Below are 24,356 nucleotides of genomic sequence, written 5' to 3'. Positions count from 1 at the left end.
GCTGCTCCTGGTGACTATTATCTGCAGCGCTGACATCGTGTCGGCAGCCCTGCACACCATAACGGAGCTTGGCAGTTCTGCATGACAGCGCTGCAGCCAGATCAATGAGCTCAGTGGCTGTCATGTGTCGTCAGTGCTGCGGACAATAACAGACGCTCGGAGCAGCAGCGTAGAATCATAACTGCACCTGAGAAAAGTGTTTTTTTTTTTTTTTTTTTTTTGTGTTTTGCAAAACTGCAGCTCCAGAAAAATTAAAAGTAGCATTGGTTCATATTTGCAGCTTTGGTCCCAACTCGTGCGGTTTTTATTGCTTTCCACGGTTGCACATCACCAAAACAAACTCATAAACCTAAATCCCTAGCCTTGTCCAGGCTCTAACTAACAGAACAGACCCGGGCTACTCGTACCCTGCTGATCTAGCCCCAGCTCGGTCAAACAAAACCGCTATTATCCACAGTAACCACTGATATTGCGGTTCTCTGCACAAGGCCTGCGCAGACTCTTCTCAGAGAGGGATTCTGGTCTGTCTGTCTCGTCCAGTCTGGTCAGCTTCCTTGAGCTGACTAAGGAGAACACTAAGGCTATGTGCCCACGATGCAGAAATGCTCAGGATTTTTTCCTGAGCGTTTCTGCATCTCCCTGGCAGGAAAAAACACATGCGGATTGTACATGCGTTTTTCCTGCCAGGGACATGCGGATGTGAAGCGTTCTTCACATATATTTCCGCATGCGGGTCGTCAAGCGCTTTCCAAGCGATTTTATCATCACTTGGAAAGTCCTTGACATCTTGGTCACACTATATAAATCCATGCAAACGGCATGGATTTATATAGTGTGACCCGAGAGAATGGTTAAAAATAAAAAAATAAACCTATACTTACCTTCTGATGGCCCCCGGTGTCTTGCTGCTCTCCTGTGCTGGCTTGCGTCAGATCGCGGTACGCTGTACTGAAAGACCTGCCGTCACATGACTGTGATGTCACCGCAGGTCCTTCAGTCCTGCGCGATCTGTCGGCAAGCACAGAGAAGGAGTCTGGGGGCCGTCAGAAGGTGAATAGAATCTTTATTTTTTATTTTATTCTTTTTTTTTACAGCTTTTAATGGTACCTGGGTGTGGAGGAGAGTCTCCTGTCCTCCACACCCGGGTACCATCCGCACATTAGAACGCGCCAATTACGCAAGTACAGATGCAGTCTTGCGGAATTGGCGCGTTCTAATGCAAGTCAATGACGGCGAAAACTCAGCTCTTCCGCAAAATTAATGGACATGCTGCGGATTTTTGAGCACCGCATAAATGCTGCGGAAAAATCCGCAGCATGGGCATTGAAAGTGCAGAATTGCATTGGAGACCATGGGGGAAGGTTCACAAAGCGTTTTCGCTGCGGAAATTCCGCAGCGTAAACGCTTGAAAAACGCATCGTGGGCACACAGCCTTAGCCTGGTTATATGCAGAGCTAGCAGGTGAGCTAATAAAAACCTATATAGCCAGGATTTAACCCTACGGATAATGGAAGGAGATGGGCAGCTTTCCTGCACTGCTGTCACTATCCTACAAAGGATTGGGGAGAATCAGTAGGATATAAATAGTGATGAGCGAGTGTGCTCGTTTTAACCTTTTCACCGAGCATGCTCCGGTGCTTACAGAGTATCTTCAGCTTGCTCGTATATTATGCTAGAGTCCCTGCGTCTGAACGACCACTATATACCTCCCCTTCTCTGCCCTAAGCCAGAGACTAGGCAGAGAGGGCTGGCCACCATCTGCCAACACACAGAGCCTACAAAGCTTTAAATTGACCCGAACTTGAGACATGCTTGATGACTTGAGGGTGACTTAATAACTCCAAGAACTTGCCCCTATTTTTGGGTACAGAATTTCGGCCTTGCTGATTTTGGGAAGACGTCAAAGTTTTTGCCACTTTGATACCTGCCATGTCCACTCCTGACCGGGTCAACAAGCAAGTAGTTTCGAGTGGGTTCCTCTCCTTCCGTGGTTTTAGTAGATTGCCATAAAATATGGGAAAGGGCTTCCTTTTTACTGGTCAGTGTAGTTTATAGTTTACCTCTCCCACCACTCTACCAGGCCCCTGTCACTGGGTAAGGAACTTGCTTTCCTCTGAGGGCACTAACACAAGTACCTGATCCCCAGGCTTATTGTTTCATTTTATCCGATCGATTATAACCCCTGGATTTTTCCCCTTGTGCGTTGAGGATGCTCTCTTTTACGTGTTTTTCACCTTGGTCCCTTGGCACAACATATCATTATGCCTGGCCCCTTGCGGAAACAATTATCAGCTCCCATCTCCTGGAGAACCCAATTTACATTTTCCAGAGTACTTTTTACTGTTAAGTCTCTGAGCTGGGCAGTCCCAAAGTTGTCCTGGGACTCCTCCTGGTCAGGGATATTGGCTTCAGGGGAGGCTTCATCCTCTTCCTTTCTAGCCAGTACAGTGAATGTAAATTCACAGTTTACATCATGTGCTTTTGAAATCATGGCCGACTCCTGGCAGCATCCCAGACTACTGTGTGCCACAGCTTTAGCCCAGAAGTCCCAGAACAAAGGAAAATCTCGACCGATAAAAATAACATGCAACAAGTCCTTGATCATTCCCATTTCGTGGAACACAGAACCACAGACTGTGGTTCTATATGGACCTGGGCTATTGAATAGTTCTTGGCATCTCCGTGTATACATCCTATCCCCATCCTCTTCCTAGGTACTAGCACATGCATAAGTGTGTCCCTTGCCAAGGTCACCAAACTCCGAGTCCAGAAGTCCCTTCACTTGGACACCGTCAAGTCACCTGGCACTCCTGATGTCCCTCGTCAGGATGAGGAACCGCACTGCAAGCAGGACACTTAAAGTATGAGTAGTGCTAGTCTACGCTGCAGTCAATCAGCTCTGAGGTGAAGGGACAAATGGCTGATGGCACCAACAGATAATGGTACGAGATGTAACCTTTGAACACAGCTCTGATCCCTCCTGGATCTTTGTGCGCCCCTCAGACGTGGACTTGGACCCCTTCTTCTAAGTCTCCCACAAATGTGACCTTAGCCTTCCTTGATTGCGCAGAGAATTTTTCCATGGCCAAGTATCTTTCCACAAGTCTCATGAGGTCATCTGCATTCTGGGGATTTCCTTGGGTTACCCAGCTATGCACGGATTTTGGTAGTGAGTGGATAAATCTTTCCACAATCTGTGCTGGAGAGCAGGTCTCTGGCTGTAGCCATTTTTTGCACCAGGTGTAATCGGTCGAACATCTGGGACTGGGGAGGTTTATCCCTATTGTAGTGCCAGAGGTGCACCCGTTGTGCCCGGACTGCCAGGGTGATGCCAAAACGTGCCCTAATGTCCTTCAGCTAGTAGTACTCCTTGGCATCCTGCAGGGCAAGGTCGTAGTACGCTCTCTGCGGTTCCCCCGTAAGGTATAGAGCTAGGACATCTGCCCATTGCTCTGGGGGCAGTTTCTCTGTCGGACACTCTCAAACCGTCAGGAAAGCTACAATGTCATCCTCCAGAGTCATCTTCTCTAAGGCCTCCCTTACAGTTTGCCTCACCTGGACACCTTCACCTTGGCTGGCGGGTGATGCCATCTCCATGTCCTGGACAGTTTCTTCCAAGAGAACAGTCTGCTGCTGAACTTCCTGTAACTGCTGCTTTAACTCCTGCTGCTTTTGATACTGCTGGATCAGGAGTTTGTCTGTTTTCTGTTGGGTCTGGTGCTGCTGTTGCTGCACCTAAATTATTTGCTTAACAAGTTCCTCCATGCTTTTGCAATGCTGTAGCTGCCTTTACCCAGGACATTCAATCTTTACACTGCAATCACCTGTGCTTTGTGGGACTTCATGCCTGCATTCTCCACCAATTGTAGGGATTCACTTGATCTCGTAGGCATTATTATTATTATTTATTGTTATAGCGCCATTTATTCCATGGCGCTTTACATGTGATAGGGATATACATAACAAAAGCATTTACATAATCTTAACAAAACGAGTCAGCGACTGGTACAGGGGGAGCGAGGACCCTGCCCGCGAGGGCTCACAGTTTACAAGGGATGGGTGAGGATACATTAGGTGAGGGTAGAGCTGGTCGTGCAGTGGTGTTTACTGCAGGTTGTAGGCTTGTCGGAAGAGGTGGGTCTTCAGGTTCCTTTTTGAAGGTTTCCACGGTCGGCGAGAGTCTGATATGTTGGGGTAGAGAGTTCCAGAGTAGGGGGGAAGCACGGGAGAAATCTTGTATACGATTGTGGGAGGAGGAGATAAGAGGGGAGTAGAGAAGGAGATCTTGTGAGGATCGGAGGTTGCGTGCAGGTAAGTACCGGGAGACTAGGTCACAGATGTATGGGGGAGACAGGTTGTGGATGGCTTTGTATGCCATGGTTAGGGTTTTGAACTGAATTCTCTGGGCAATGGGGAGCCAGTGAAGGGATTGACAGAGAGGAGAGGCCGGGGAATAGCGGGGGGACAGGTGGATTAGTCGGGCAGCAGAGTTTAGGATAGATTGGAGAGGTGCAAGAGTGTTGGAAAGGAGGCCACGGAGCAGGAGGTTGCAGTAGTCGATGCGGGATATGATGAGGGCATGCACTAGTATTTTTGCAGAGTCTTTGGTGAGGAATGCACGGATCCGGGAGATGTTTTTGAGTTGGAGTCGGCAGGAGGTGGAAAGGGCTTGGATATGTGGCTTGAAGGAGAGATCAGAGTCCAGGGTTACCCCAAGGCAGCGAGCTTGTGGGACTGGGGAGAGTGAACAGCCATTGACGTTGATGGATAGGTCGGATGGGGGATGTGAATGAGAGGGTGGAAAGATGATGAACTCTGTTTTATCCATGTTGAGTTTTAGAAATCTGTCGGAGAAGAAGGATGAGATGGCGGACAGACATTGTGGGATTCTGGTTAGTAGGGAGGAGATATCGGGTCCAGAGAGGTAGATCTGTGTCTCGTCAGCATAGAGGTGATACTGAAAACCGTGAGACTCTATGAGCTGTCCCAGGCCGAAGGTGTAGATGGAGAAGAGCAGAGGTCCTAGAACTGAACCTTGGGGGACACCGACGGATAGGGGGCGAGATGAGGAGGTGGTGCGTGAGTGGGAGATGCTGAATGTCCTGTCTGTTAAGTATGAGGAGATCCAAGATAGAGCCAAGTCTGTGATGCCAAGAGATGAGAGAATCTGGAGTAAGAGGGAATGGTCCACTGTGTCAAAGGCAGATGACAGGTCCAGAAGGAGGAGGATGGAGTAGTGTTGCTTGGATTTGGCATTTAGTAGGTCGTTGGTGACTTTGGTCAGGGCAGTTTCAGTCGAGTGATGCGGTCGGAAGCCAGATTGTAGACGGTCGAAGAGGGAGCAGGAGGAGAGGTGGGAGGACAGTTCAAGGTGGACATGTTGTTCTAGAAGTTTTGAGGCAAAGGGGAGGAGTGATATGGGGCGGTAGCTAGTCAGAGAGGAAGGGTCAAGGGAGGACTTTTTGAGGATGGGTGTGATTGCGGCATGTTTGAAACATGAGGGGAAGACTCCGGTTGTTAGTGACAGATTGAAGAGGTGGGTTAGGGTTGGGATGAAGACTGTGGTGAGGTTAGTGATGAGGTGGGATGGGATTGGGTCAAGTTCGCAGGTGGTGAGGTGTGATTTGGAGAGTAAAGAGGAGACTTGACCTTCTGTAATGGTGGAGAAGTGGAGTTTGGAGGAGGAGGGTTGAGTAGATATGAGGAGGGGTTGTGTGGACTTTAGGCAAAAGTTTTGTCTGATGGTGTCAATCTTCTGTTTGAAGAATGAGGCAAAGTCGTCGGCTGAGATGAGAGAAGAGGGAGGAGGTGCTGGGGGACGAAGGAGAGAGTTGAAAGTGTTAAATAGCTGTTTAGGGTTGTGAGATAGGGAGGATATGAGAGATGAGAAGTAGGTTTGTTTTGCTGTAGTGAGTGCGGACTTGAAATTAGTGAGGGATTGCTTGAATGCGATGAAGTGCTCGATGGAGTGAGACCTTTTCCATCTCCGCTCCGCAACCCTGGAGGCCCGTCACAGTTCTTTAGTAAGTTTGGTGTGCCAGGGTTGCCTGTTGATTGTGCGAGATTTGGTATGTGTGTGAGGGGCGATCGAGTCTAGAGCTAAAGCTATTGTGGTGTTATATGAAGCAGCAGCAACGTCTGCATCGTGTAAAGAATTTATGTCTGTGAGAGGAAGGAGGGATTCAGAGAGAGAGTGTAGGTCAAGGTGTTTGAGATTTCTGCGAGGGTGTGTGAGTTTGTGGAGTGGGGATTGTGCACCCGGAGAGGAGAGGGTAGAGAATGTTAGGAGGTTATGGTCAGAGAGAGGGAGTGGTGAGTTAGAGAGGTTAGATAGGGAACAGAGGCGGGTGAAGATGAGGTCCAGTGTGTGGCCATCTTTGTGGGTGGGTGTGGAAGACCATTGAGTGAGTCCAAAGGAGGAAGTGAGGGATAGGAGCTTAGAGACAGACGAGTGGGGAGTGTCAATGGGGATGTTGAAGTCACCCATTATGATAGTGGGGATGTCAGTGGAAAGGAAGTGAAGCAGCCAGGTGGTGAAATGGTCTAAGAAGGTGGTGGCTTGCCCTGGGGGTCGGTAAACAACGGCCAGTTAGAGGTTGGAGGGGGAATAGATGCGCACACAGTGCACCTCAAAAGAGGGGAGTGTAATGGAGGGTGGCAGTGGGATTTTGGTGAAAGCGCAGAGTTCTGATAGGAGGAAACCTACGCCTCCACCATGTTTGCCATTGGGGCGGGGGGTGTGGGAAAGGTGGAATCTGCCATATGAAAGGGCAGCTGGGGAGGCTGTGTCAGAGTGGGTGAGCCATGTTTCGGTGATGGCGAGGAAGGAGAGTTTGTTTGTAATGAAAAGATCGTGGATGAAGGAAAGTTTGTTGCAGACAGAGCGAGCGTTCCATAGAGCTCCTGTTAGTATAGCTGAGGAGGTGGGTATTAGTTGGACAGGTATGAGGTTAGAAGGGTTGCGACAGTTTGAGGAAGGTCGTGGATAGGAGGTAGAAGTGACTGTGGGGATATGGCGAGGAGGACCAGGATTTGGAGAGATATCTCCAGCAGTGAGGAGGAGCAGAGAAAGTGTTAGCAGGTGGGAACAGGAGAGAGCATGAGGTGGCTGTCTGTGTTTGGAGATCCAGGATTGAATGTTGAGGAATAATTTGGAGAAGGAGGTGCGGTGAATTGGGAGGATAGAGGGAGAGATGAAGAGTTTCTTACTAGGTGTAGGGATGCATTAGGTAACAATCACACAGGCAATGCAGTTTTGGTCCAAACACATGAAGTATTTATTGTGTTCCACAAGTTGCACATCACCAAAAACAGACTCCTAAACATAAATCCCTTGCCCTTTCCAGGCATTAACTGAACAGACCCTGGCTACACATACACGGCTAAGCTAGCCCCAGCTTGGTCAAATAAGAAAGCTATTATCCATAGTAGCCACTGATACTTGTGGTTCTCTGCACACGGCCTGTGCAGACTCATCTCAGAGAGGGATTCTGGCCTGTCTCTCTCTTCAGGTCCAAGACACATCCAGTCTGGACACACACACTATATTATTATTACACACACACACACACACACACACACACACACACACACACACACACACACACACACACACACACACACACACACTATAATTAATATATATATGTGCATACGCACATGCATGCATACATACAGTACAGACCAAAAGTTTGGACACACCTCATTTAAAGATTTTTCTGTATTTTCATGACTATGAAAATTGTACATTCACACTGAAGGCATCAAAACTATGAATTAACACATGTGGAATTATATACTTAACAAAAAAGTGTGAAACAACTGAAAATATGTTTTATATTCTAGGTTCTTCAAAGTAGCCACCTTTTGCTTTGATGACTGCTTTGCACACTCTTGGCATTCTCTTGATGATCTTCAAGAGGTAGTCACCGGAAATGGTTTTCACTTCACAGGTGTGCCCTGTCAGGTTTAATAAGTGGGATTTCTTGCCTTATAAATGGGGTTTGGACCATCAGTTGTGTTGTACAGAAGTCTGGTGGATACACAGCTGATAGTCCTACTGAATAAACTGTTAGCTGTTTTTTACTTGTCATAATACAAATTTTAAGTAAAGAAAAATGAGTGGCCATCATTACTTTAAGAAATGAAGGTCAGTCAGTGCAAAAAATTGGGAAAACTTTGAAAGTGTCCCCAAGTGCAGTTGCAAAAACCATCAAGCGCTACAAAGAAACTGGCTCACATGAGGACTGCCCCAGGAAAGGAAGACCAAGAGTCACCTCTGCTTCTGAGGATATGTTTATCCGAGTCACCAGCCTCAGAAATCGCAGGTTAACAGCAGCTCAGATTAGAGACCAGGTCAATGCCACACAGAGTTCTAGCAGCAGACACATCTCTACAACAACTGTTAAGAGGAGAATTTGTGCAGCAGGCCTTCATGGTAAAATAGCTGCTAGGAAATCACTGCTAAGGACAGGCAACAAGCAGAAGAGACTTGTTTGAGCTAAAGAACACAAGGAATGGATGGACATTAGACCAGTGGAAATCTGTGCTTTGGTCTGATGAGTCCAAATTTGAGATCTTTGGTTCCAACCACCGTGTCTTTGTGCGACGCAGAAAAGGTGAACGGATGGACTCTACATGCCTGGTTCCCACCGTGAAGCATGGAGGAAGAGGTGTGATGGTGCTTTGCTGGTGACACTGTTGGGGATTTATTCAAAATTGAAGGCATACTGAACCAGCATAGCTACCACAGCATCTTGCAGCGGCATGCTATTCCATCCGGTTTGCGTTTAGTTGGACCATCATTTATTTTTCCACAGGACAATGACCCCAAACATACCTCCAGGCTGTGTAAGGGCTATTTTACCAAGAGGGAGAGTGATGGGGTGCTATGCCAGATGACCTGGCCTCCACAGTCACCAGACCTGAACCCATTCGATATGGTTTGGGGTGAGCTGGACCGCAGAGTGAAGGCAAAAGGCCAACAAGTGCTAAGCATCTCTGGGAACTCCTTCAAGATTGTTGGAAACCATTTCCGGTGACTACCTCTTGAAGCTCATCAAGAGAATGCCAAGAGTGTGCAAAGCAGTCATCAAAGCAAAAGGTGGCTACTTTGAAGAACCTAGAATATAAGACATATTTTCAGTTGTTTCACACTTTTTTGTTAAGTATATAATTCCACATGTGTTAATTCATCGTTTTGATGCCTTCAGTGTGAATGTACAATTTTCATAGTCATGAAAATACAGAAAAATCTTTAAATGAGAAGGTGTCCAAACTTTTGGTCTGTACTGTACGTACATACATACATACATACATACATACATACATACATTTATTATATTCACATGCACAATATATTACACTGCTCAAAAAAATAAAGGGAACACTTAAACAACAGAATATAACTCCAAGTGAATCAAACTTCTGTGAAATCAAACTGTCCACTTAGGAAGCAACACTGATTGACAATCAATTTCACATGCTGTTGTGCAAATGGAATAGACAATAGATGGAAATTATTGGCAATTATCAAGACACCCTCAATAAAGGCGTGGTTCTGCAGGTGGGGACCACAGACCACGTCTCAGTACCAATGCTTTCTGGCTGATGTTTTGGTCACTTTTGAATGTTGGTTGTGGTTTCACACTCGTGGTAGCATGAGACAGACTCTACAACCCACAGAAGTTTCTCAGTTAGTGCAGCTCATCCAGGATGGCACATCAATGCGAGCTGTGGCAAGAAGGTTTACTGTGTCTGTCAGCGTAGTGTCCAGAGGCTGGAGGCGCTACCAGGAGACAGGCCAGTACACCAGGAGACCTGGAGGGGGCCGTAGGAGGGCAACAACCCAGCAGCAGGACCGCTTCCCCCGGGTTTTTTGCAAGGAGGAACAGGAGGAGCACTGCCAGAGCCCTGCAAAATGACCTCCAGCAGGCCACAAATGTGCACGTGTCTGCACAAACGGTTAGAAACCGACTCCATGAGGGTGGTATTAGGGCCCAACGGCCACAGATGGGAGTTGTGCTCACAGCCCAACACCATGCAGGACGCTTGGCATTTGCCACAGAACAGGATTGGCAAAGTCGCCACTGGCGCCCTGTGCTCTTCACAGATGAAAGCAGGTTCACACTGAGCACATGTGACAGACGTGACAGAGTCTGGAGACGCCGTGGAGAGCGATCTGCTGCCTGCAACATCCTTCAGCGTGACCGGTTTGGCAGTGGGTCAGTAATGGTGTGGGGTGGCATTTCTTTGGAGGGCCGCACTGCCCTCCCATGTGCTTGCCAGAGGTAGCCTGACTGCCATTAGGTTCCGAGATGAGATCCTCAGACCCCTTGTGAGACCATATGCTGGTGCGGTTGGCCCTGGGTTCCTCCTAATGCAGGACAATGCCAGACCTCATGTGGCTGGAGTGTCAGCAGTTCCTGCAAGATGAAGGCATTGAAGCTATGGACTGGTCCGCCTGTTCCCCCGACCTGAATCCGAATCCTGAATCCTGAATCCCCGACATCATGTCTCGCTCCATCCACCTACATCACGTTGCACCACAGACTGTCCAGGAGTTGGCGGATGCTTTAGTCCAGGTCTGGGAGGAGATCCCACAGGAGACCATCCACAACCTCATCAGGAGCATGGCCAGGCGTTGTAGGGAGGTCATACAGGCACGTGGGGGCCACACACAATACTGAGCCTCATTTTGACTTGTTTTGAGGACATTACATCAAAGTTGGATCAGCCTGTAGTGTGTTTTTACACTTTAATTTTGGGGGTAACTCCAAATCCAGGCCTCCATTGGTTAATAAATTTGATTTCCATTGATGATTTTTGTGTGATTTTGTTGTCAGCACATTCAACTTTGTATAGAACAAAGTATTCAATGAGAATATTTCATTCATTCAGATCTAGGATGTGTTATTTGAGTGTTCCCTTTATTTTTTTTTAGCAGTGTATATTCACACAATTATTATTATTATTATTATTATTATTATTATTATATTATTATTTCCACACACTATTTATGATTAATAATATTATTATTTTCACACTATTATATTCACACACTATATTTATTATTAATAATAATTATAGTGTGTGAATATAATAATAATAGTGTGTGAAAATAATATTATTTATTATTATTATTATTATTATTATTATTATAATTATTATTATTATTATTATTATTATATTCACACACACACACACGAAACCCCTGAGGATGCAATTGAAGTGTAGACTTTCGGGTTTAATTAACCCTTTTCTGACGTGAGAAGTTTATGTACGTCCCTGTACCCTGGGCCTTAATGACCATCACAGAGGATGTGCGGATTCTGACAGCTGACATCCGGCACTCGCCAGGAGCAGTCCCGCATTGCTCCCATCACATTAACCCCTGAAATGCAAAAAAAATATTTTTCTATGAAATGGCTTTTATTGTGTAAAAGTGCCAAAACATAAAAGATATAAATGTAGTATCTTTGTAAACCTACTGACCCAAAGAATAAAGCTACCTTTTCAATTTTACCACACACTGAATGACATTAAAAAAAAAAAAAAAAAATTCCTGACTTGTTGGTTTTTGTTTATTCTGCCTCCCAAAAATCGGAATAGAAAGCGATCAAATAATGTCGCGTGCCTGAAAATGGTACCAATAAAAATACCAACTTGTCCCACAAAAAACAAGCCCTTACATGACACTTGGCCGAAATATGGAAAAATTATAGCTCTGAAAATATGGCGCTGCAAAAACTAGTTTTTGCAAAAAAACTTTTTTTTTTAGTGTGATCGCTGGCAAACATAAAAACACGATATTAATCTGGTATCGCTGTAATCGCACCGACCTGAAGAATAAAGTCGTCTAATCGCTTATACCACACGAGGAACGACGTAAAGAAAAATAGATAAAACCAATTCTTCACCTGCTGCTGATTTGTTCATTCTGCCTCTCAAAGATCGCAGTAAGGCTCGGCTCACATTTATATTGTGCTCTGTGCTGAGCGCTTACACCGGGGTTTCCGTGTAAATCTCTGAAATGCCTGATTCAGACAAAATTCCCCTGCAGAAGATTCCCTGTAATGAGGCACCGTGGACGCAGTTTGGCCTGTGATTTCACGATGTCCATCTTTTTATTAAGCTTGCATAAAAGTGCCTTCTGCTACAGTTTTGTGAACCTCTGAAAAAAGGGATACTGCTAAACAGAAGCCAGACGGAGACGAGAGTAACTCTGCATCCTCATTATAGTGAATGAATTCCTCGGGGATCTCATCTGAATTACGTCACACAGAGATTTAATGGAAACCCGATATCCGTGCTCAGCGTAGAGCACCGGATAAATGGGAACACTTTACATAACATTTTGGATCACAATAAAAGCTTCAACTCAATCCACAAAAAAAAAGCCCCCACTCAGGTCCATCATCTGTTAACGGAAATATAGGGGGGCTTCCACGTTACTGGTAGCGCAAAGACTCTGGAAAAGCGAAATGGCCCTTGCCCTCCAAAAGAAATTCAGCAAATTCTGTGCTCCCAGTTACAAATGTCCACCTCCCTTTTGAGCTCTACAGTGTGCCTAAACTGCAGTTAGCATACACATGTTTGGCATTTCTGTAGCGATGAGAGCCCGCCTAACTTCCGGGTGCATTCTTCAGAAGCATGATCTGGGCATAACGTACTGGTCACTACAACGGCAGTTTGCAATTTTCACTCAGTAAGTTGTAGTTTAAAATCCTCATCACACCTGTAGATAAATTCCCAAAGGAGTACAACTTCCAAAATGAGGTCACTTGAGGGGGGATTCTGCTCTTCTAGCACTTGGGGTCTCTGTGTATGGAATCCGCATACTCTTTTAGGAAAATCTACGCTTCGGGAGGCAAATAGCGCTCCGTTCCTCCTGAGCCTCATCGTGTGGCTAAACAGTACTTTACAGCCACATATGGAGTATTTGTATATTCAAAATGTGTGAAAATGTAAAATATGGGGCTCAAACAAAACTTTGGTGGTAAAAATGTAATTATTCTTTCTTCACCACCCAATAGTGTAAAATTCTGTGAGGCCCATGTGGTGTCAACATGCTCACTGCACCCGTAGATTAATTCATTGAGAGGTGTAGTTTGTAAAATGGGGTATTTTAATGGGGAGTTCTGCTGTCATGGCACCTTAGGGGCTCTGCCAGTGTGACATGGCACCGGAAAACCAACCCAGCACAATATCAACTCCAATATGGCGCTTCTTCCCTTCTGAGATTTGCACTGTGCCTCAAAAGTAGTTTTTGACCACCCTTATGGGGTATCGGCGTACTCGGGAGAAATTGCACAGCAAATTTTGGGGTTCATTTTCTCCTGCTATCCTTATGAAAATGAGAACTTGGGGCTAAAACAACATTTTTGTGGGAAAATATATATATATATTTTCCATTTTTACAGATCCACATTGTAAAATTTTGTGAAGCACCTGTGGGTTCAATGTGCTCACCACACATCCAAATAAATTCCTTGAGGGGTGTAGTTTCCAAAATGGGGTCACTTGTGTGGGCGTTCCACTGTTTAGGCACATCAGGGGCTCTCCAAACACGTTTTGACACCCGCAGACCATTCCATCAAAGTCTGCTTTCCAAAATGTTACTCCTTCCTTTCTGAGACCGCCCAAACAGTAGTTTTCCCCCACATATGAGGCATCTGCGTGCTTAGGAGAAATTGCACAACACATTTTGGGGTCTGTTTTTTTTTTTTTTCCTGTTACCCTTCTGAAAATAAAATTTGGGTCTAAAGTAAACTTTTGGGAAAAAAGTTAAATGTTCATTGTTTTCGTCCACATTTCAAAAATCTCTGTGAAGAACCTAAAAGGTTAATAAGCTTCTAGAATGTGATTTTGAGCATCTTAAGGGGTGCAGTTTTTAGAAGTGTCACTTTTTTGCAGTGACTTTGAGAGGCATTTATGACAGAAAATACCCAAATGTGATGTGGTCCCTTAAAAAAAAAAAAAAAAAAAAAAAAGAATTTATATTCAAGGAGTTCAACAAAAATACCCTGTGAAATGTTCAGGAATTGTATCCATTTTTCAATAGACACCTCATTTCAGGTGCTCAAAAGTAATTGGGCAAATGAACATTTTATTTATGGCATAGTTAATTTTTAATACTTTTTTTTTTTAGAGAATCCTTTGCAGGCAATGATTTTCTGAAGTCTGGAAACCATGGACGTCAGACTCTGGGTTTCCTCCTGTGTGATGCTTTGCCTTTACTGTGGCTGACTTCAGTTGTTAATTGTTTTGTGGGTCTTTCTACCTTAAGTTTTGTCTTAATCCCTTAACGACCAATGACTGGTATAGCATGCCATGAGCAGGTGTTAGTTCCTGCATTATCAAATACTATACACGTCATGTACTTGTTAACTGTCACTGTGTGAAAACGCGCTGTGACAGCTTCGTGCTGACAGCCGTCACTGATAGCTGACCGGCGTGGCTAGAGATGCAGGGACCAATTTCAGCGGTCGCCGCTCTGTAAGCGCTTTGATTGGTTAGTCAGATTGACTTACCAATCACTGCATGCTATCGGCGAAAGGTGCTGAAATACCAGCACTTCCCTTCATGATCTCCGCCAGGACCTCGGCTTAGCGGACAGACAAGCTCCTGTGGTAACAGTCAGAGCCACTGCCCGAACCGCCTCTGGCTGATTAGCCCTCCAGATGCCATGACTGTTAGAGATCGCGGCATTTAGAAGGTTGTGTAACGAAATAATGGGAAGCCGATGATCGTCATGGCACGTGGAGTTCAAATAATGACTACCTTGTGTGCCAGGTATGGTGGCCTTTTAGATCCAGCCATAGGCAGGGTCCAACAGGCATTCCACCACTGTAATGACACGTCTCTTATATTGCAATACATTAGACTAGTGATCAGACAAATGTTAACGTCCCATAGAGAAACAGAGTTTTAAAAAAAAAAAGTGAAGATTGAATTAACTCCTCCCACCCCCCCACTGAATAAAAAACAAGGAATATTATACCAATAAATTAGTTTTTGTTTTTGCATAAATTATGCTTAAAGTAAACACATTTGGCATTGCCACATCCAGAATGACCTGATCTATAAAACGGTCACACTATTTAGCCACTATAGTGAACACTGTAAAAAAAATAAAAAATAAAACATGGCAAAAAACTTATGTTTTTTAATCATACCGCCATAAAAAAGTGCAATAGTAAATTATCAAAAAGACCAATGTAAATAAAAATGTTATTGCTTAAAATGTCAGCCTCCTGCAGCCGCGGCCCTGCCTCCTGTGACCTTGCTCCACCGCAGCTGCCCGCCCCCCCATAAGCTATCGTAAAGTCAGACTAGAAGACGCACCACGATTTTATTTAACGCCTCTTGTGGTCCGGTGCGTCTTGTAGTCCACAAAATACGGTATGCTCACTGTTGCCCATTTCTCTTTTGTGAAACTAACATGTGGGGTTAAAACATTATAGTAGTAAAAATGTAATTTTAATTTTTTTGTTCACCACCCAATGGTATGAAATTTTTTGAAATGCATCGTGGTATCAATATTATCACCGCACCCCTAGATTTCATTAAGGTGTAGTTAGTAAAATGGAGGCACATATGGGGGGGGGGGTCCTGCTGACCTGACACAACACCTCAGGGGCTCTGCCAATGTGACATGGCTTCTGCAAACCATTCCAGGCAAATTTTCACTCAGATATGGCACTCCTTCCCTTCTGAGCTTCCCACTGTGCCTGAAAAGTAGTTTTTGACCACATATGGAGTATTGCTGTACTTAGGAGAAAATGGACCACACAATTTGTTACACAATTTCTCATATTGGCCCTTTTAAAAAAAAAAAAAAAAAAAAAATTAAAACCTTGGGGCTAAAACAACATTTTGGTGAGAAATTTTTTAATTTTCACTGCCCAATGTTATACAAAATTGTGACATACCTGTTTGCTTAAAAGTGCTTACTGCACCCCTAGAGAAGTTCTTTGAGAGATGTAGTTTCCAATATGGGGTCACTTGTGTAGGTTTCTGCTTTTTTGGAACCTTGGCAGCTCTTCAAATGTGACGTGGCCTTCGCAGTCTATTCCTGACAATTTTGCACTCCAAAAATCAAACAGCGCTCTATCTTTTCAGTCCTGCCGTTCGCCCGAACAAGAGTTTCCGATCACATATGATGTGTCCCTGTACTCAAAAGAAATTGCACAACAAATGGTGTGATCCATTTTCTGCTACCCTTGTGAAAATGAAAAATTTGGGGCTAAAACATTTTTGTGGAAAAATGTAATTTTTGGTTTTCACTGTCCAATGTTTTAAGATTCTATGAAGCACCTGTGGGTTCAAGGTCACATCAGGGGTGCTGCTAACGCAACATGGTGCTCACTATCCATTTCAGCCAAAAATAAAAATATTTTTTTTTTTTAATTTTGTTAAAATGAAAAATTGCTGCTAAAATTTTTAATCCTACTAACTTCTTAACAAAAAAAAAGTTTAAAAAATGATGTTGATGTAAAGTAGACATGTTGAAATTTTATTTACTAACTTTTTTGTGCGGTAGAACAATCAATCTGATTTAAGGGCATAAAGAGTAAAAATTGCAAAATGTAACTTTTTTTTTATTTTTTTTTCAATATTTTCATAAGCGCAAATCATATTGACAAACTTACCAGTCACATAAACTAAAAACCGTCTCAGAATCAATTGGATATATTGAAGTGTTCCAGATTTATTACGCTGGTCAGATTTGAAAAATGAGGCTCCATTATTAAAGGGTGAAGCATATGAAATGCATGCTCGATGGGGTTGACATCTGGTGATTGATTTAGGCCGTTGCAAAATATTCCACTTCTTTGCCTTAAACTGGATTACTTTCCCATTATGCTTTGGGTCGTTGTCCGTTTAAGCACCGTCCAAACAACCTTGCTGCATTTGATTGAATCTGAACACAAGTATTTCCCTGTACACTCCAAAATTCATCCGGCTGCTTTTGTTTTCAGTCAGTGATCAATAAACACGAGTGGCCCAGCGCCATTGGAAGCCATGCATGGCCCATGCCATCACACTGCCTTCACCATGTTTTACAGAGGATGGGTGTGCTTAAGATCATGAGCCATTTTAAACCTTCTCCATACTTTTCTTCCCATCATTCTAGTATGGATTGGATTGATCTTGGTTTCACGTGTCCAAGGAATGCTTTTTTAGAGCTGGGCCTTATGATGGTCTGTTTCAAACCATTGAGAGCTAGCTCCTTTGACCGCATGTTGTGGGTTCACAGCAACCGCTTCCAAATTCAAATGCCACACCTGTAATCAGCTCCAGGCTTTTTGCCTGCTTAATTGAGAGGATAGCCCATGCAACCCATTAAACAGCTTTTGAGATAGTTGTCCAATTACTTTTTTGGTTCCTTCTTAAAAAGAGACGGCTACATATTAAGAGCTGTAATTCCTAATCACTTATTCCAATTAGGATGTGACTACCTCAAATTAAAGCTGAGAGTGCATTTTAAGCCCCTATTTGATTATATTACTGTATCTTGAATATTTTTTGGTAAACAGCTAAAATGCCAAAACTTAAGGCCAGAAATATTTGGACAGTGACACAACTGTGTGTATGCATGTATATGACAGAGAAATGTACTGCTATACCAGTATAATTTCAGATCCCTCTGTGGATGTGCCTTTTTTTTTAAGTGTCATTTTTTTACCTTTCCTAGGGTGCTTCAACGTCGACAACTGAAAACTTTGGCCATAGAGCAAAACGTGCAAGAGTATCTGGGAAATCCCAAGATTTGCCTGGTAAGACTGCTTTCCTTTTATTTTTCATTCTTTTGTAGAGCAGTGTCCTCTATTTGATTTGACCACAAAGGTGTTATTCGGTGTCCTCCACTTCATCGGTAAGTGAGCGGCACTGATGATTTTTCATCAGCCAGAACGTGTTCACGATTCCTGCTGATCATGCAGGCGTCCTGGCAGATGTGTGGAGACGCAACCACCATATCAATCTTTCTTTGGTATGTACGTAAATGACAGATGCTCACTAATGGTAATTTTCTGTACAAATGTATCCCCATTGTTAACATTTTTCCTGTTGCTGTAGTTGAAAAGTTGTCCAAGACTAAAGACAAATCCATAGACTCCCTGACCAGGCCACAGACCACTGCAGAAATAGTCATTTTATTGGAAAGATCATAACCTTCACATACCATCCATGACATGACGTTTCCAAATGTGTACCATTTTAGATCTGGAAACGGGAGATAATGTAGCTGTTTTTGAGGGTAGTTAGGGCTTCTTCTTAACTTTGTCATAATCTCTTTGAAGAATACTGTAGATCAGCTCCAGGGCCGGATTGAGCTTAAATTCGGTCTTAGCATTTGAAAACCCATAAGCCCATGCTGTTCCCCCTAGAGCCACTTTGGCATCTCAGAGAATCACAGTTATGGCTCTGCCTGATGCGACAGTAATTTTAAATGTAGTTCCAAAATGCCCCCATAGCCTTTTCTGATTAACCACTTCGGGACCGCCCATAGACTGTAAACATCCAGGCGGTCCCCTTTCTAGTCTGCAGTGACTTTCTTAAATGTCACTGCATCGTAGAGCAGCTGGATGCGATCGTGCGGGTGCAAGGATTCTGCTATCAGACTCCCTGTAGAGACTGTTAGACTGCCCTCATAAGTTATACATGGCGCTGAAAGTGCTTTGTATACAGTAATGGGAAAGCTAACAGCTTTTTTTTGTCTGCTGGAGAGAAGGTTAAATTCCCACTGTAACTGGGGCAATATCACAGCCCCAGTTGCAGTGGAAATCAGATTTTAAAAGAGAAAAAAAAGGTATTTTGAATGTTACAATACTTCAAGTATTTTAGCAACTGATGTGAGGCACACTGCGTGAAATAAATGATAGATAAATATTAGTGAAAAAAAGTTAAAGGCTTCTGCCAATCCAAATTGCTCTCACTAGTTTCCTGCAAAGGAAAAAAACAAAAAAACTTTCTGTAACTATATTTATACATTGGCCATGAGTTAAACACATTTCAAATTGTATTAGTGGTGAGAAAAGATTGTGTTTAATTTCCCCCACCCTCAATTGATTATCCGCCATAAAAATAAGAATATGGAAATTGTTATGATCTATACAGACAACATGGCTATAAGATCATATTCATAGAAGTATTGTCATACACAGGAAATCAAGTCATACAATTAATAAATAATTCCACTGTACAAGAGAAAAATGACATCACCACATAGTGACCGGGGGAAGCCGCGATCTGAACTACTGTACCATGAACTGTGCAGTACAAGAGACATTATACCGCCAAACCATAATCCGCATTTTCAATAGCAACTGAATGCCGCCTGACTTGGCATTAACCAAAACCATTGTATGATGTCTAATAATACCACCACACCGTGACCATGATACCAGTTCTAAACCAGTGCTCTGCAAACTGTGTGTATAATGTATGGGTATAGACAGTAACTCACAGGGGACATCTGACTTCCATGACTACTACTTCTATCCATTATACCTCCTATGCAGAATGTAACAGACTTCTCTGGCTTACGACTTTTCTAGCACCCTGCCTACTTTTTCTCCACCGCTATACAAACTCCATACAGCTACTACCATCCATAGCGCCCAAGATGAATCCTATTGCTCCCGCTGTGCCCTCACAGTACTGCTGCTTTTGTGTTTCACATACAATTACTATGTGGAGGCAATATTACCCCCACACTACCATTTGAGCCTCTGTGCCCTGGCAATAACATCAAGAATAATCCTCGCCTTGCTCTCACAATGAGGGGTACTGCACCCCTCCTTACTGCAGTCTCAGCTCCGCTGCGCATAGGCGGCACGATGAAGTGATGACCCTCCACCCCCCTGTCTTAGAGATTGATACTCCTTCCCCACTGATGTGCAAGTTATCTCCCCTATCCTATGATTAAAATGTTGTGAATTGCCTGTGAATGTGCTGCATACAGAGGCACCTACAGTACCTGCGGCAGGCACGCTGTACTGTGCCATGTTACACTGTTGTTCTATACATACAAAATAAGCTTGGTAATATGGAGCCGCCTGAAGCACGCCGTGTTTTGTTTATGGTTTTATTCCAAAAGTGATTTATTACTCTCTTCCTGCAATTGGAGTCGTCTTGCATTTGATGCATATGGCTTTCTTGAGTAACTTGTGTATAAAGTAAATTATTGACATGGTTTCCATCCAATACTCCCTGCAGCTGCGCCAGCAGAACAGTATCTTCAAGAAAAGCTGCCAGATGAGGTGGTATTGAAGATCTTCTCGTACCTCCTGGAGCAGGACCTCTGCAGAGCAGCTTGTGTGTGCAAGCGCTTTAGTGAACTCGCGAATGATCCTATTTTATGGTAAGTGTAATAAGAGCGGAGTGAAAAGTGTGTAGTGTTTGTGGCACTGTCTGGCGTATACGCTTAGCTGGTATATTCCTGACAGTGCTTCAGTTAAAATGATGCCTTGGCATCTTTACTTCATAGGGCCCATAGGAGAAAAAAAAAAAAAAATTTTTTTTTTTTTTTTATTCCACGCACTCTGTTTTTGCAGTGACACAAAGAAATAACAGATGCATACACTATATACAAAGTGCACTCGGTTTGTTTCTCCTATAGGTAAATTTTAGATGTTGATACACAAGGGCTAGATAAATGCCCTAAGAGAACCCAATGGGGGGGATGTTCCAAAGTATACGCTGATAAGGGCTGCCACTGTATACTTTTGGTTTAGTTCGCAAACAGCCTAAGGCGGAGTGCAGACTCCTAAGTGCCCACGATGCTGAAATGCTGCGGAGCTTTTCTGCGTCTCCCTGGCAGAAAAGACTCATGCGGATTTTACATGCGTTTTTTCTGCCTGGTAGAAGCGTTTTTGAAGTCTTTTGAACAAGCGACTTTGCATGCGGGTTGTCAAGCGCTTTTCCAAGCAATTTTAGCATCACTTGGAAAGTGCTTGGCAACTTGGTCACACTATATAAATCCATGCAACCGGCATGGATTTATGTTGTGTGACAGTTACGATGCTGCAAATGCAGCATCAATAGTACCTGTTTTTTTTTTTTTTTTTTTTTTTTTTTTATGCTCTCCTTCCTGGCTCGCGTAATTTAGTCAGGGGGCCATCAGAAGGTAAGTATATGTTTATTTTTTTTATTTTAATTCTTTAACTACAGGTACTATGGTACCCAGGTCTGGATGAGAGTCTCCTCTTCTCCAGACCCGGGTACCATCCGCGCATTGAATCACATAATATCTGCATGTGTACTTGTAGTTATACCGTCCAGTGCAAGTCAGTGGCGGCGATTTTACACAAAATTAATGATTATGCTGCAGACTTTTCCGCAATGATAATCCGCAGCAAAAATTTCCGCAGCATGTGCACAGCACATGCGGATTATGGCAGACAACTTAAGCGTTTTTAATGCGTTTTCGCCGCGGAAACGCATTAAATCTGCATCGTGGGCACGCAGCCTTATACATGGGGGTAGCAAACATTTTGGCATTGGTGTGCAGATAGGAAAATTTCACAGAGGGATGATGTCTTGTAGAAGGATATTTGATTTAAATGAACAATGTCTTGACAAATTTGTCTGCTTGTGTCTTCTGTAAAATGCTCCTGAAGTTTCCGTTTTCCTGCTAGCTTTTTCAAAGATATGCAGCAAGATGGATAAACTGTTGTAAAGGAAGCAGGGGCTGCTCATATCGCAGCTTTGGAAATGAAGCTTAGAGGAATCGGTCTGAAGTATTTATTCAGGTTCCAGGGTTGTATCAGGTTAAAAATTATGTCCTCCTGGCCGCTGTCATCATTCCCATTATTAATCTGTTCCTCATAGTTAAGAGCCTAGCGATCAGTTTTGTGCTCCTCTACCACCAGGCATACCGCTGACATATCTGTGTGCACCGCTCCCCCTGCGTGGTGATGGGCACTGACGAGTCCTGTAGACATGAATGGACCAACCTTTCTGCCTTCTGCCTTTGATGGGAATGGGTTAGCGAGCTCACAGCACACTCCCAATGTGGTTCGTGTGCGCCCATCAGACCTCTCAGTGCCAATTGCCAATACAGAGAGAGCTGTGAATGAAGATCATTTCAGTTGTATGTCTGGCTGCAGGGGTGGAACAGATCGTTACAATCCTAAAGGAAAACTGTTAGGTGATCGGAGATGAGACTAGGCCGGCTTTTTCCAGCGCTGCTACAGGTGATTGACAGTTCTTTCCCCCTTGTGTAGATAGAGCTATCGGTCAGTGCTGTGATGTGCTTGGCTTTAATTGCTCCGGACATGCCTATATGACTGAAAGCTGCCGGCTCACAGGAGAAATAGTTAATTTTGTCCTGGATGCTGCACTTTCAGTACTTCACCTCCGGCACCTCCCTAATGTAATTATCCGCACCTTAGCATTATATCCAGGGCTGTAGAGTCGGTAAGCCAAACCTTCGACTCCATTTCCATGACCACGACTCCAACTCCCTCATACACGGCTAAATGATAAATTTACTGTAGCACAGATTCATCTCAGCTAAAAGTCTAGACCCTTAGATCAGGAATAGGACAGACATTTATAGGACATTTCATAACTTTCCCAAATTCTTATGAAAAAATATTCCCCTCAAACTGCATTGAACTACTGTACCCAATTTACTATATATTTTAGGAGTTGGTCCATTTTATACCCACTCCGATTCAGACGCCACCAAAATGGACACTGACTCCACGACTCAGACTCCGACTCCACAGCCCTGATTATATCTGCAGGTTAATGGTGTTATCTGACCTGACAGGTTCCCTATAAAGCAGCAGGATGAGTAGTGCAGTTGCAAAGACAACCATATAAAACCCCAAAAGACTACAAAGTCCAAAATTAACATTGATAAGAGAAGAAAATAGGCTCTAACAGTGAAGGTCCCTTTTTCTTATCTAGTAATTGTGTCCATGTGTTACATTTGTGTAGCACTATTAGGTGTTTGTGTATTTACTGCAAGGCCGAAGTGTGTTATGTGGTTGCACTTTCTTTCTGCACCTAGATGATACATGAGCGGATGATCCTTATGTTTTAGTAGTATATTTGCCTAAGGGTCTCTATTTTAACTAGGCAAACTCTTAGCAGAGTGGTGACAGATCGGTGGGTAAACCTTAGTGTGACGCTGTGTACATACACCCACCGGTGCTGACATTTCACCAACTGTTGTAATGAGACGTTTGGGGGCTCGCAGTAATGCAGGTCTTGTATTTGCAGGAAACGATTATATATGGAGGTGTTTGAGTATACGCGCCCTATGATGCACCCCGAACCTGGCAAATTCTATCAGATTAACCCTGAGGAATATGAGCATCCAAACCCGTGGAAAGAGAGTTTCCAGCAGCTGGTAAGTCCGTGTACGATAGTGCTGGTGTGAACGAAGGCAGCAGTGTAACCCTGGCTGTGGTGTCTTCATTTCATCATGTCATCTACTCGTACCCTTCACTTCTTTTCACAGGTGTCACTTATTCCATAAGAGTCCATATGTACGTTGGGGTTAGTTCATATCGCTTTTCCTTTTGAGGCTAGATTCACACTACAGTCAATGGATCATAAAATATGGCCTATGTTATGGCCGCAATTCCCGATCTGACCTCACGTCTCCTTACCCTGACCTACCAGGCTGTTGGTTCTGATCGGAAGACGTCTGGAATTGCCATCGCTTTTCTGTTGTGTGAATTTAGCCTTATACTAGGGAATCGGTGGGAATCTGGTATATATAAATGGACCACGTTATTTTCAATTAAAATACATTTTGCACCCAAAGGGATTAAATCACCCAGTTTGCATTTGTCTTAATTGACATGGATATCTGTGGACAATGATTTCAATAGGGTGCCAAAGACATTCGATCTGACGATGTGGTTCCTATCTGGCCCAGATGTTATTAAAGGTAGAGACTAGTGATGAGCGAGCATGCTTGTCACTTCTCGGTACTCTCCCGAGCATCTCAGTACTCGAGATGCTCGGAGCTCGCAGAGTACTTTCGAGATGCTCGGGCGGGAGCTCGGGTTCCCTCACTGCATGTCTGGCGCTATTTAGAGCACCAATCATGGAGGGATTGTCTGCCACTCACTGTAATGCCACAGCCATGGTGGTTGTGGTATTACAGTGATTGCCCAAATCGATGGGAACAGTGCTCACAGTGAAACATGAAAAGCCGGCAATTCAGCAGCGGCATACACCGGTACCCGACAATTTAGAACAGAAAGAATAGAGCATCACACATAGATTAGATATATATGTGACTGACATGTTTCTATCTAAGTACAGTGTTGATTACTGTACTTGTCATTTAGTGTTAAAATAAAGGATTTATTAAAAAAAAAATTGGC

The 24,356-nt window shown here is 43.9% G+C and overlaps 1 protein-coding gene across 2 annotated transcripts in view; it reads left to right on the top strand.

Annotated features, from left to right (window-relative positions):
* The window catches only part of FBXO11 (F-box protein 11), a 103,908-nt gene that overhangs the window by 48,018 nt on the left and 31,534 nt on the right, over positions 1–24,356 (top strand). For both annotated transcript variants that reach the window (XR_012318075.1, XM_073672085.1), the window contains exons 3-5: positions 17,699–17,780; positions 20,224–20,368; positions 23,239–23,368. Coding sequence is in view for 1 of the 2 variants with exons in the window: in XM_073672085.1 (XP_073528186.1) it covers positions 17,699–17,780; positions 20,224–20,368; positions 23,239–23,368 (357 nt within the window). In the remaining variant the exon portion in view is untranslated. The remainder of the gene's footprint in view (positions 1–17,698; positions 17,781–20,223; positions 20,369–23,238; positions 23,369–24,356) is intronic.

Source organism: Phyllobates terribilis, unplaced genomic scaffold (genome assembly GCF_046119375.1).
Source record: "Phyllobates terribilis strain yellow unplaced genomic scaffold, ASM4611937v1 Scaffold_3__8_contigs__length_932513732, whole genome shotgun sequence".
NCBI lineage: Eukaryota > Metazoa > Chordata > Amphibia > Anura > Dendrobatidae > Phyllobates > Phyllobates terribilis.
The sequence above is the reverse complement of the archived record's forward strand: the minus strand, read 5'-3'. Positions and strand labels throughout refer to the sequence as shown.